Consider the following 14,144-nt stretch of genomic DNA (forward strand, 5'->3'; position numbering starts at 1 on the left):
AAAGTTTTAAAGTTTGAGTGTCACAACTTTATCCCTCTTATGGCAGAGTAATAATAATGCAACAAAATCCATTTTTATATTCAAACATAAAACAAAATTATATAACTTACCATTATGATGAAAAAAAAAAAAAGTTCCATTACATGACGAACTGAACATAGCCAATAATAATGGAGTAATTTAAATGATGTTGTGTTGTCTTTCAGACACTCAGTTTATATAATATGAACAATAAAATAAGTTAATCCAAACAGCCACACATACAAGACTAAAAGGTGCCGACAACTACTAATCACGAATCAGTGAATCACCAGGATTAAATATTTGCATGTGAGGTCAATCAGATTATGCAATATTACTGCTTAGTGAAAGTTAGTTTCAAGACAAAAGTCTGGTTTAAAATCAAATCCTGATAATCTTTGATAAAAGACTGTGAAAAATCTTTTGCTAAAAATCGAGGGAATTCTAAACATTATCAATTCTACTTATAGAAATGCTCAGGAACTTGTTTCATTTTGAGTGAAACTAATTATTGTAATGAACCACTTATTTCATGTTATATGAAATAAGTGGCATATTCCTTACCTCCTTATTTATAATATAAAAGATTAGAAATCTTATAATACCATATTGTTGGACTAATAATAGAATAGCAATTGCTTAAAAAATCAATTATTATTTTATTCAAGCTTTCAAATTACTTCTTCCCTCTTCAGTGACAACCAAGGATCGGATGTGTACACTTCTACCTCCTTGCGCTTATTTTAAATTCCGTTTTTCTTCATTTCCTCCCTTAGTTTCTTAGCTAACAATTCAACCTAAATACTAACCACCTCTTCTCAATATACCACCGCAGATTTATTCAAGGTGAGTACCGTTTTTTAAGCAATTGCTATTCTGTTATTACTCCTTATTTATTCCTTACCATTTGAATGGTATTGTACACTTTTGTAAGGCTTGAACCGATTACACTTTCTTGTTGAAATTGTATCTTGAACTTTTACCTTATTGCACTTTTAAAAGATATAATATTAAATGAATAAAATTAAAAGTTATATAATAATTTGTAATGAGTTAATTCATTTAGGATCCCCTGGATTATCTGGGAAAGATGGATATCCTGGTACTAAAGGGCAGAAAGGTGAACTTGGTTATAATGGACTTTCTCAAATGGGTTTATTGGGTTTGAAAGGCTATCCAGGTCTACCAGGAGATAGAGGTCATTATGGTCCTCCTGGAATTCCAGGATTAATGGGACAACCTGGTGTCCCTGGATTCCCTGGTATAAAGGTAATATAATATACTAAATACTTTTTTTTTTTTTTTTTCGGCTGATGCTGCATAAGCTCCTACACTTGCTTTCTTGCATCAAGTGCCACTACTACTACTACTAATATATTTTTTTTACTCTAACATTTTTTTTAATAGTCTGGGTTTAGTGTGTTTACATTGGCCACTTTGCAAATTAAAAGTTAATTAATTTTGCAAAATTTTGAGACAGTTGGACCTGAAATAAAAACAAATTATAATAATTTAACACAAAACAACAGTAAACAATATATATATTTATTTTAAAGATCAACTTGCAAGCTCTCACCAGCCTTAACCCTTGTTAAAAATTGCACCAAAAATCTGTGATCATAATGTTTTAAGAGCAATTTTATTAGGCAATGAAGAAACATGGAATTCAGGACAGAAGATAAAAAGTATCAGAGACAGCATGTGTAATGGGAAAGAAGAGGATCTGACATATCTGTATTTGTGATTTGGAATTAACTGTTTTCTCTATCTTATTTTATTTCTTATTAGATTTTTAACCATAGCCAGGATAACTTAATATCATGATCCAATGCTTACTTGATATCATGATTCACCCTCATCTTGGCTGCCTCTGGATCTATTACTATTTGTTTTTGCTTCAAATATTTCTACATATACATACTATCATTAAGTTACTTGACTTGCATGTTGATATTCGCTACCCCCAAGATATTTTTTTATAATTTCCTAATTTGAAATATAGTTTTCATTTGTTGTTCCATTTGTTATTCTTAAAATTGTTATTTCTGAAGAATCCAAGTTTTGATTAGTTCTGTTACTTCTTACCAGTTCTCAGCTCTGTAGGTTAAAACAGGTTAAAAAAAAAGTGTGATTATAAATAATAATCAGCTTAAATGTTTTGTCCCAAATGAATTTATTTAAATTTATTTAACCTGTGCTTCTTGCTTTACTTCTATTGTTTATTTTCATGTGCATTTTTCCATCTTCATTCTTCATTAAAGACTTTCCTCTGTATACACAAAATTATTAACCTGCTGTAATTTTTGATTATTTAATCTACACTCCAGATTTTCTCTATCCTCCCAGCTTTCTTAACTTTCATTTTTTATGTAACTAATTTTCATGCAAAATTCTTAACATACAACTTTTATCTAATTTATTCAGATAGTCTGGAAGATTTTAAACTACTGCTTTAAAGAACAATATCATCTACATATAATAATAATTCAATTTTTACATCTCCCGTGCAAATTTTTTGAGTGCAGTAGCACATGCTCTTTGAGTAGACCGGGGTTCAAGCCCCTGACTGCTAATACGGTCGATCTGCCAACCCGCACTGGACCAGCGTGGCAGATTATGGTCCATTTCCCTCAGCATGAATTGTTGAGGAGGCTTCCATCCTGCAGTGGGTTGATAATGGCTGCACTTTACTTTTTATATTGAATAGCCCATGAAAATTATAGAACGAAGTGACAATGAGGTACAGCCCTACCTCTCTCAAAGTTTAACCTAAAACCATTTCAAGTGCTCCATTTAATCCCCCATACAGATCTGCCAGTTTTATAGAAACACTTTATTCCCCTTATAAGATTATCCTTCATGCTAGATTTTTCTGTAACTTGAAAAAACAGATTTCTATGTATTTTGCTGTATGCCTTTTCAAGCTCGATGAGTCTTAAATATGGGTTCATGTTTTTTCTATAATTTGCCTTAGTCAAATACTTGATTGTGGTAGCTCTTGCTTAAACATAAACCCTGACCATCCTTCTTCAGGGTAACATTTAACGATACTTCTGCCTCTGCTCTAATACTTGCATAAGGAGTGAAATTTCCTCATAATTTTCATGTTTAGTTTTATTTCTTATTTCTTCTTTTATACAGTGGTATAATTAATGACTTGCTTCTGTCTCTGAATTTAGTGATTGGAAACAACCAATCACTAAATTCACTTGTTGCCTTTTATGACCTTTCCACACCTCAGTAATAAAGACAGTATCTGAAATTTCCATCATTTAAATCTTTCCCTTTTCTTTGATGGCCTGTTTAGCTGTCATTTAGCAAATCACCAAAATATTTGCTCCATACTTATAAAATGTATTTCTCTTTTGATTTAACTTTACCATTATCATTTTTGGTTACTTTAGATACGATTTTTTTTATGTTCTAAGATTTTTAGCTTAATGTCAATTTTTTTCCACCTTCCTGAAACTTGACTGCATCTTTCCCAAGATTTTTCTTTAGCTTGTTGCACACATATCTTAGCCTTCTTGTATTTTTATTTATATTCCATTAAGGATTTATTAGTTTTATTTGTAAATAATTTCTTATTTTATATATTATTTTCTCTGACTGCCTATTTAACTTCTTGAATCTATCATAGAATTCTGAATTAAGCCTTTACAACCCCTCTACCCCATACTTCTTATACTTCTTTTTCAGCTTCCACTAAAGTGCCCTTAAACATTTGCCATTTTTCTTGTAAAGTCAGGTTGGAACTAGAATGCCATTTAACTTTTCAGCAAGGAAGTTTCTCTGTATAACATTTGATACTAATTATCATTTTTAATTTGCTGAATATATATTGATGGTGACTTCCAATTTTGAATCCTCTCAATACTCTTGTATCTTTAACTAGTTGTTTATGGTATTTTCTATAATGAGATAGTTGGGTTATGCTTTTCTGTTTAAGTTACACCCCCACCCTCCCTTGTATGCTTGGTGCTTTTTTGCTAAAATACTGTTTATAATTAAGAGTGCAAAATTCTAGTAGCCTTGTACTAATTATTGTTAGGTTTACTTTTCTCTCCAAATTTTTCTAAAATATATCTGTAGATATAAAAGTCATTTTCTTCTTTGCTATTTAAATCTCCAACCAAAACTATTTTTTCTTTGTGTTTAGTTTCTACTGCCTTTTCTAAGGTATTAAAGAATTCTTCTACTTCATCTTTATCTTATTATTATTATTATTATTATTATTATTAGCCATATGGTGCAAGGAAACCTGAGGCTTATGCTGCACCAGCCAAAAAAAAAAAAAAAAATTCTCAAGTTACCCTGAGAGAGAGAGAGAGGTAGAAGGGAATCATCAAGAAAGAGAAGAATAATGATATCCAGCTCAGGACCCTGGGTGTGCCAAGCCCATACTCACCAGATGTGAGCCCCTGGGGTTCTTTTTTCAAGCATTCACCTGGACTATATGAAAACAAATTTTATCATCTGATTTTCACTACTTTACTCTGTACTGCTTCCCATCCAAATAAATTAAAATATTTTGGTACACCTTCTTGCACTATATCTTACTTCCAGAATAAACTAATAATTTTAAAAAATCTGCCAACGAGGATACACCAACGCGCAATTTATTTTGGGAGATGCCAAGTGTAACTTTCTTTATTACTTAAAGATTTTTTTTTTTTTTTGTTGAATTAGGATTATGTTATATATGTTACTGTTGATCTCTTTGTGTGTTCCCTATAGCTATAGAGAACTTTGATGAAAGAGCTTGAGATTAAGTGCATATTTGGTGTTCTGATGGGATTGTATGAGAGCTCAAAGAATAAAGTCGATGCCCTTGAACGATTAAAACGAAGACCCTCATCAAGCACTCAGCCACACAGCCCAATGCTTGAACCCATGTCCCAGCATCAGACAACACAATAAAATCCTCTGCAGCAAACATCCTTAATCTTACAGGAAGTAGGTATATGTTGATGACTTAATTTCCAGGGAAATGAGAAATATATTGTGCAAAATTTATAGGAGGAACAGGACCAGGGTATGTCTGCCAGAGACTAAAGGTGATGACATTATTGAGCAGCTGTCATCTTTTAATGGACAGAAAGGTGGTATTGTTGTACATATTGGTACTAATGAATAGGAGATCTGTGTGTCTAATTAACAAGTACATGTTGAGAAAATATTGTGAAATTGAAAGTGCTGCAAATCTGCCCGCCCACACACACACACACACACACACACACACACAGACACACACACAATAAGAGGGAGTACATGGTGAGAGCTATGTCAGTCAGTTCGGCCCTAGAGAGGCTGTGCAAGGCTTATCGGGTAGAATCTTCTCTGCATTGTCTGTGCTTGTTAACAAGAGAGACTGTTTCTGATATTCTGATAAGGACAATACTTCAAATTTATCAAATTTGTTTACTTTATTTTACTAGCACTAGCATTACTGTATAGTGTATACAAGTACATGTACTATTTATTTTTGCTTTTAATAATCCTAATACAACCTATATATTTACTTGTTTTATGATGACCCCTTGCAGGCTCTGTAATCTCCAATGCCACTTTTTAGGCTGTTATATCCCAGCACCTCACTTTTTAGGCTGTTATATGTCCAAACAGAAGCAGTGCAAGGATCACTTTCACCTCTACTTGCAGCTGCTGTTTATTATTATCCGTATATACCCATCCCCAGACTAGCAGGCTGATATTTTTCATACCATGATGCTATGCTCATCATGCTTCACACTACATGTGAAGACTTATAATCCTATACCACAAAAATGATAGTGCTCATGTAGATGCTCCAGAGTAATTTCCTTTAGTGACTTGTTTCCCAAGCATTAATCATACCTGTAATTCAGCAGTTATCACTTTTACTGCAAACAACAAATACATTCATTTTTGCTGGAGGGACTCTTTTACACTCCATATGATATTAAAATAGAGAAATTTCAATTCTTTTCAACAAGTACATTGATAGATATAATCCATCTCTTAAATCCCTAAAATTATATTAGAGTTCTGAAACTATAAAATAATATTTTATTTTATAAAGTTTTGCAAATCTGTAAAGCTTATTTTATAGTTCAGATGATTTGTCACCTTGAATTTCCTTGCTATATTTGTGCTGAAATTTTTATATTAATATTTTGTTCGATTTTATGATTTTTAAATTAAATTCTTTTTAATGACTGAAATTTTTTTTCTTAATGACAAAGTTATTTCCTGAAATTTGTTTAATCTGAGGATACTTTACCAGGAGGATTGCTTCCAAAGGGAGAGGTGAAGCAGGAGTCCTGAAGAGTTGGCAAGACTTCCCAATATATATATATATATATAACCATATAAATTAGAATAAGGATTAAAATAAAAATAAAATAAAGCAATGCCAGCAGTACGGCAAGACAAGAGCGAAAAGGCGAAATTAAAACTAAATTCAAATCAAGTAGGGAGGGAAAAGATGAGTAACAAGAGTAAAAATATATACTCTTGTTACCCGTTAATATATAAAAAATATATATATATATATTTTTTTTTTTGTTTCATTTTAGTAGAATTTCATTTTTTGCTTCATCTCTTTTCATAATCGAATTTTCATTCATGTATTTCATTTATAATTTTTTAAACTAGAATAAAAGCAGTGGGGTACTTGCCAAAAGTGTATTGCAAAATAGTTTGTAAAATAAAGATAAACTGGAAAAAAAAAAAAAAATTTTCTGCATAAAAGTTAACTTTTGCAGACTTAGCATACATGATGCACTTTTGTCGAATCCTTCTTTTTTTGTTTCTTTGTGGGCACTTATGTGAGTTAAGGTTCTTGTCTCTTCATTTAATACTGAATGAACTGATATCCGTCATCTTGTAAATTACATTAAAAATATATATATGGTGTAATAAGACTGATTAATCCTCATAGACAAGGCAGCATGCACATTCATTGCAAAATCAAGCCATGCCACTGCTAAAAGCCTTATACAATGTACTGTGTATAAGGCTTTTGGAATTAAATGATGTGATATTCTAGGGAGCAGAAAATTTAAATAAAATAAATTATAGGTTACTCAAAATACAAAAGTTGCCCCATAAGTAATGATGCTTGGGTGCAAAATTATTTGTAACTGAATTAGTATGATGAAGTTTTAAAAATTATTAGTATTACATACTAAAAAGTTTCTGTCTATTACAAACCTGAAGTTATGAATGGTCAAACTTATGTCTGTTTCCAACAGTAGTCAGTGATAGCATTCCATTTCAAGTCAGAAGAAAACCCAGCTATCTGGATTCGTGAAAATTGAAGGAAAGTACACTAGTGACACTTTTTATATATAATTAGTGTTCATAGATGGCTGGCACATTATAAAGGATTCATGAAATATGGAGGAAAGTAGACCAAAGAACCTATTCACATAGGCAGTGTTTGTAGAATGCTTGCATGTTGTTTTAAAGTGGGAGTCACTGCCATATGTGAACAGCCAAGGACTGGAAGACCAAAGTCTGTGTGCATTAAAGAAAACAACACTAAGATTTTGAATGAAATCATTCAAAACAGATAGGACAGGATAGTAGTTACATATGCAATAATGCAAGCACTAGTGTCTTCAAAGAGAAGAGTATTAATCATTTTAGACATATTAGATTATAGAAAAATATGCTGCAATATGCCACAACTATTAACAAGAGAATTGAAATTCTCCAGGCATATTATCTGCCTTAGACCTATTACAGGAATGCTATAACTTTAAAGGATATTTTTTTAAAGGCCTGATAACAGGTGATGAGATGGAGATCTCCCATCATAACCTTTATTCTGAATGCCCATCTGTGAAATGGGCACATCTGTAATCTCCAGTAAAGAAAAACCTTGAATTCCTAGATCATCATTTAAAATGTGTGCATAATCGAATGATTATACACACATTTTGGCCAGCCATAGTGTTTGGATGGGGAAGGCACAATTTTGTTTGTTTTGTTTTCTTTTAAAGGAAAGTCAGACCATAAAGAAGGAACTTTATTATTAAACATTTGATAAGCTTAACAGGGCTAAAAAACAAAAATGGAAGTCTCTGACATAATACAATGATCTTGCCAGGCTATTTCATATGACTCAGATGAAAATTGCAAATGTAGGGTGGAGAGTTTGCCTCATTTTTCATATAATTTGGGCATGTCTCTATCTGATTTCTTTCTTTTTGGACATATATTCTTGGAAAACACTTTTTGGGTGATGTTACTGTCCTTTTCAGCTCTCTGGGCTTCAACAGCAGGATTCCTCCTTTTGTTACAGTGTTATGTGAGTTGGAAAGAATGATGCTGAAATGAATAATAAACAAGGTAGATATACAGAATTGCATATGCATGCTTCCCAGTGTTTGTTTAATAAATTATACAAATTTCAACTTTGTATCTGTCGAATTTATACTTTTATGGCCAAAGATTCATTACTTATGGACTAATATGCATTGCAACAGTTTATCCATGATTGGTAGATTCAGACTGATAATATTTATTAGGGTATGAAAATTTCAGTATAAATATCTATTTTGATAAATATTATTTTATGGTATAATGAGACAAAATTGGAACCTGTTGAAGAGCAGAAATTTTGTTTGTACTTTATTGTATCTTTTCCTTTTCAAAGAAAATTTAAGCAGTAAGAATTTTTGTAATGCCCAATAATTCACATTTTAATTTCAGATATTGTGGGTAGGTTTATCAAATGGACTATATCATTTTATTGTAGGGTGTTCGTGGGGAAACAGGCCCAGATGGCAAAGTAGGAGAACGAGGCTATCCAGGACCCTTTGGTTCAAAAGGGATAATGGGCAATGATGGTCCTCCTGGAAGGCATGGTGTCACTGGAATTCCTGGGATACCGGGGTTTCCGGGTCCAAAAGGTATAACAAAATTTTTACTTGTTTACAGATAATAATATTTTTTTATGTTATTCAGTTGTATTAGAATGATCAAATGATCTGTAGAAACTAGGCTTTCACTTCATCTTCAAAAAAAAATAATAAATAATAAATAAATTCCTCTTTCCTATCACACTCTACCCAAAACGAATAAGTACTCTTTCTTCTTGATGTTCTGTAGGCTCTGATACTAGGTGATCCTGGGTGGCAGTTTATTCCACTGGTCAACTGTTCATTGATTAAAGATAAATTTTCGGAGGTTCAAACTGTTGGCACTTCTCTTCAGTTTTTACTTAATTCTCCTTAGTGCTGTGCGCCTCCGTAGCCAGGTGGGAAGGAGCAGCAGTGCGTAGCACACGCTTCTTGATTAGACCGGGGTTCGAGCCTGTCACCACCAAATACGGAGGATGCGGAAAGGTCAGGGAATGACCACCGCATATCCCGGAGCAATATGGCCTCAGTTGCTAATGCTCCTAAAATCCAAATACCAAACCAAACCAACCTTAGTGCTGTCTAGAACACAAATGAAAATGTTCTCTTTATTCATTTTATTCATCCCCTTTAGGAATTTAAGTACGTCAAACTGATTGCACCTCAAGCTCTTAGTGGACCTTTTCAAGAAGTTATCGGTGTTTTTTTTTTTTTTTTTTTTTTCCCAGACATTACTTCCAGACCTGAATATTCCAAGTGCAGTCTTGCAATTAACTTATGCAAGGTGGGCAATTTATATCTGACACCTTTATTTCTGCTCATCATATGTACAGCAAAGGTGAGCCAAAAAATGCCATGTATTTATTATATTAAAGAAAACATGGAAGTTGTCTTACTAAACACACTATTACTTCTTAAAATCTTACATTTAATAAAGGTTGTCCATTAAAATTTATGCATATAATTCATCAGTTGCAGGCAGTGAACCAGAGCTTGTTCGCTGTCTGCAGCAGGAATGGCTGAAGTAATATTCTTGATTTTAGTTCATTTCTTTTTTGTATGTGTCTTGCACACTTGACTTTTTAGTAATAACCTAAGAAAAATTTGAAAATGAGAGAATAGTGTTTATGATCTGGTGTCTGTTTAACTGCAGGCAGTGAAAACATTTGCTGGTTCTTTGTAAGGATGCACACTCCAGTTTCAACAGACAACATTTAAAAGATAATTTTTAAGAAGTAGTACACTGAGTGCACAGAAATCATGGGATACCTACTTACCTAGTATTGGGTAGGCCCACCTTTCACCTGGATAAGGGCAGTCACATGGTGAGGCGTTGTCTGCTAGTTCACGAAAGTATTCCACAGGTATTTCCATCCATCCATCCATGCATGCATGCTTGCTGCACTGCTGTCCATAATTCTGTTGCATTCCTGGGTGGAGGGTCCAAAGCTCAAATGGACCTTTCCACAGCATCCTAAAGATACTCCACAGAGTTCATGTTCGGTGAACAGGGAAGCCATTCCATGGTGGTAAAATCTGTGGAATGCTCTTCAAACCACATTCTAATGACACGCACGATGACTATGAAGGGATGCAGATGGTCTGTAAGGATAGACACGTAACCTGGGGTCCTGAGTGCCAAGTGATATTAGTGACCACAGTGCCTTTTCATAGTGATTATCTGGAATGCTTTGTTGTAAATAGATTTCTCCTGAGTTTTGCAAGTCCATTAACTCTTGAGTATTAGAATTAAATAGATCTATTCAAATAATATAACTTAGAAAGGAAAGTACCTTTCTTTAACCCTCTTTTTTATTTTTTAGTACATACTACCTTTCTCTTCGCTTGGGTCACTAGGTGGCACCACTCTTGCCTCCACATGGTGGGGATGGTAACCTGGGAGAAAAAGGTAATCTCCCAAGGCCAAAAAGAGCACATCATGAGTAAATCAAACTCTGACTTATCTGGGCTGCCAGATGCACCCCAGACATCTAAAAAAAAAAAAGATAGTTCCATTGCAGGAACTTCCAAATGCAGAAAACTGAGACAGAGACACATCCAGTTCCAACTTTCTTGATTTCACTCAACTGGTGAAAATGCAATTGGAAAACTTTCACCGCCTGTGACCACCAAATACGGAGGATGCAGAAAGGTCAGGAATGACCACCACATATCCCCGGAGAAATATGGCCTTAGTTGCTAATGCTCCTGAAAAACCAAATAACAACAACAAACTATCACTATTCAGAGTCCAAAAGAAGTTATAAAGTAGAGCTGAATTTCCCAAGTCCGTAAAGAGACAGATGTTAGGAGATATTCTTATCGAGACCTGCAATGCCAAACATTCTGAGCGACTTTTGAGCATCAATCTCTTTGCAGGTTTACCAGTAACTGTGACACCCTGCAGATCACTGAACACCTCTAAAGGAGTGATCTCAGACTGGGATTTATTAGATGTATCTGAAGAGGAAATGCTAAAAGTACTCAAAGATCAAGGAGTAATTCAAGTCAAAGAATCTCCACCAGAAAAGATGGCAATATGACCCCTACATGACATCTCATCTTGACATTTAACACACCGCATCGTCCAACATCCATTAAGGCCGGTTATCTGGTATGCAATATCAGACCCTATATTTCAAACCCGCTCCAGTGTTTCCGATGTCAAAAGTATGGGCATTTCCAGACAGCTTGCCGGGGAACCCCTACTTGTGCAAAGTGTGGTTCAGTAGAACATGACTGCAAAGTCTGTGCAGACCCTCAACCAATATACCCAAACTGTAAAAAAGACCACCCTGCCTGTGCTAGAATATGAGCGTTTGTTCTGTACTTCTGAATAAGTTTTTCATTTTTCTAGCGCTCATGTCCTAGCATGAGTGCTGGAAAAATGAAAAACTTATTCAGAAGTACAAAACTAACCACAAGGTTTCCTGTCAAGAAGCAAAGCAGATCATCTCACCACCAACCCATCCAAACAGACCTACATATGTCCAAATCACCAAAAAATAACAGTCAACAGCAGTGCAAACTGAATTGTCAGTACCCCCAAAAGAGTCTTTCTCAAATTACCTAAAAACCATATACGGTACAACCCAAACTAAAGCAGTCAATACACCAATATCCATACCATGCAAGAAACTATACCTCCGGATCAAGAATGCAAAGAAAAACAAATCCGAACTTCAGACATCAAGAGAAAATGGATATTGTTGAAAAATCTGCAGATGATGGTGTCCTAGAAATTTTTATCGAAGAAGACATAGACATGGGAAAGCCTTACTTTCCAAAAAAAGATAAAAATAAGAGTGAAAATCAGAGAACTTCAACAACACAAAAATGTGCTGAAAGCCTAACAAGAAACAAATAATAAACACAATAATTCAGTGGAATTGTCGTGGTTTTAGTGCCAATATTGATGACATATATGATCTTACCTCTAAGTATATGCCCAATATGTCTCTGCCTTCAAGAGACATATTTAAAACCGCCAGATACACCCCAAAACTGTTTCAGTATAATATCTTTAGAAAAGACAGAACCCACCAAAATACTGCATGGGATGGTGTAGCTGTTTTAGTAAACCCACATGTTCCTTCCAATCTTTTCTCACTGAATTCTCCACTTAGGCTGTAGCCGTCCATGTAGCTGCTGACATTCACATTACAATCTGCTCCTTATACATTCCACTAAGTGATATCATTCGACAAAATGAGCTAAATGGTCTCAGTGCCCAGTTCTCCACGCCTTTCCTCATTCTGGGAGATTTAAATGGACATCCCATACTATGGGGTAACAACTACGTAGATCAAAGCGGAAAACTAATTGAAAAATGTTTAGATGACAACAACCTTCTTTTTCTTCTAAATGATGGGTCACCAACATATGTTTACCTTCCTCTTCTGGAACTAATTCTGCAATGGACTTGTCCATCTGTTCAGCAACCCTGTATACTACTCTAAAGTGGACAATAAATGATGATCCTTTGCATAGTGATAATTTTCCCATACTAATTGAGTTGATGAAAGCCCTCTTATCAACCTACTAAAATTCCCCAGTGGCTCACTGATAAAGCAGAATGGCAGACCTATAAAAAACTAGTTAAATTTAACCCTGATATAATCCAAGGATCCCAAACCAATGAAGTGGTTGACTATGTCACAAAAACAATATTACATGCAGCTGAAACAACCATACCAAAATCCTCTTCAAAATTGCTGATACACCCAAAAATCTGGTGGAGTGATGAATGCTGTATGGCTAAAAAAGAGCAAAATAAAGCATGGAATACCTTTTGCTGCAGTCCAGCTACAGCTAATCTTATCCAATATAAGCATTCCAGAGCAAGAGCAAAGTATGTTAGATGCAGTAATAAAAAGGCAGCTTGGATCCGCTTTACTTCAACCATCAATCAAGAAACCCCTACACGTAAAATTTGGACAATAATCAGAAAAATAAGTGGCAAATACCAGATGACTCCTGTGCCTATCATGGAATGGAGGGGATAGAACATTTCTGATCCCATTCAAATTGCCAATATCTTAGGGGAAACTTTTGCCAAAGCATCATCAATGGAAAGGTATACGCCAACTTTCAGGAGATTTAAAACAAATACAGAAAAACAAAAATTAAATTTCTCGTCAAAAGGGAAAGAACAGTACAACCTACCATTCACTATCCACAAACTGCTTAGAGTTCTGTCAACATTTAGATGCAGTGTGGTAGGACCTTAGAAAGGTACTATTGAATGGTGGATAATATCCACTATTCAATATTACCTAGAAGATACATTCCCTAAACAATGGCATCAAGCTACAGTCCTTGCCTTCCTTAAACCAGGAAGAGAACCAGTGAACCCCACTTGTTATAGGCCCATTGCCTTGACTAGTTGCCTCTGCAAAATTCTTGAAAATATGATAAACCGTTGACTGATATGGTACCTAGAAAACTTTAATCTTCTACATTCTGCACAATTTGGTATTCATCAAAACAGATCAACCCTAGATATACTAGTAAAAGTAGAGAACTACTTCGGAATGCATTCCTCAGATCAGAACATCATGTAATAGTTTGCTTTGATATCAGTAAAGCATATGATTCCACACGAAAGTATGGCATTCTCTGTGAATTACATCACCATGGACTACGAGGTCAGTTACCAATTTTCATACAGAACTTCCTGTACAAATGCACATTTCAGATCCGATTTAAACTTCCTTATCCCAAGTATACTTACAAGAAGAAGGAGTTCCCCACGGCTCTGTTCTAAATGTTACA

The 14,144-nt window shown here is 34.5% G+C and overlaps 1 protein-coding gene across 1 annotated transcript in view; it reads left to right on the plus strand.

Moving 5' to 3' along the window:
- Positions 1-14,144, plus strand: part of LOC150080841 (uncharacterized) — an 852,072-nt gene that overhangs the window by 536,624 nt on the left and 301,304 nt on the right. Inside the window, exons 23-24 of the mRNA XM_090381010.1 lie at positions 1,088-1,290; positions 8,768-8,921. Coding sequence (XP_090237136.1) covers positions 1,088-1,290; positions 8,768-8,921 — 357 coding nt within the window. The remainder of the gene's footprint in view (positions 1-1,087; positions 1,291-8,767; positions 8,922-14,144) is intronic.

Source organism: Mastigoproctus giganteus, chromosome 9 (genome assembly GCF_048544385.1).
Source record: "Mastigoproctus giganteus isolate SK-2022 chromosome 9, ASM4854438v1, whole genome shotgun sequence".
Taxonomy (NCBI): Eukaryota; Metazoa; Arthropoda; class Arachnida; order Uropygi; family Thelyphonidae; genus Mastigoproctus; species Mastigoproctus giganteus.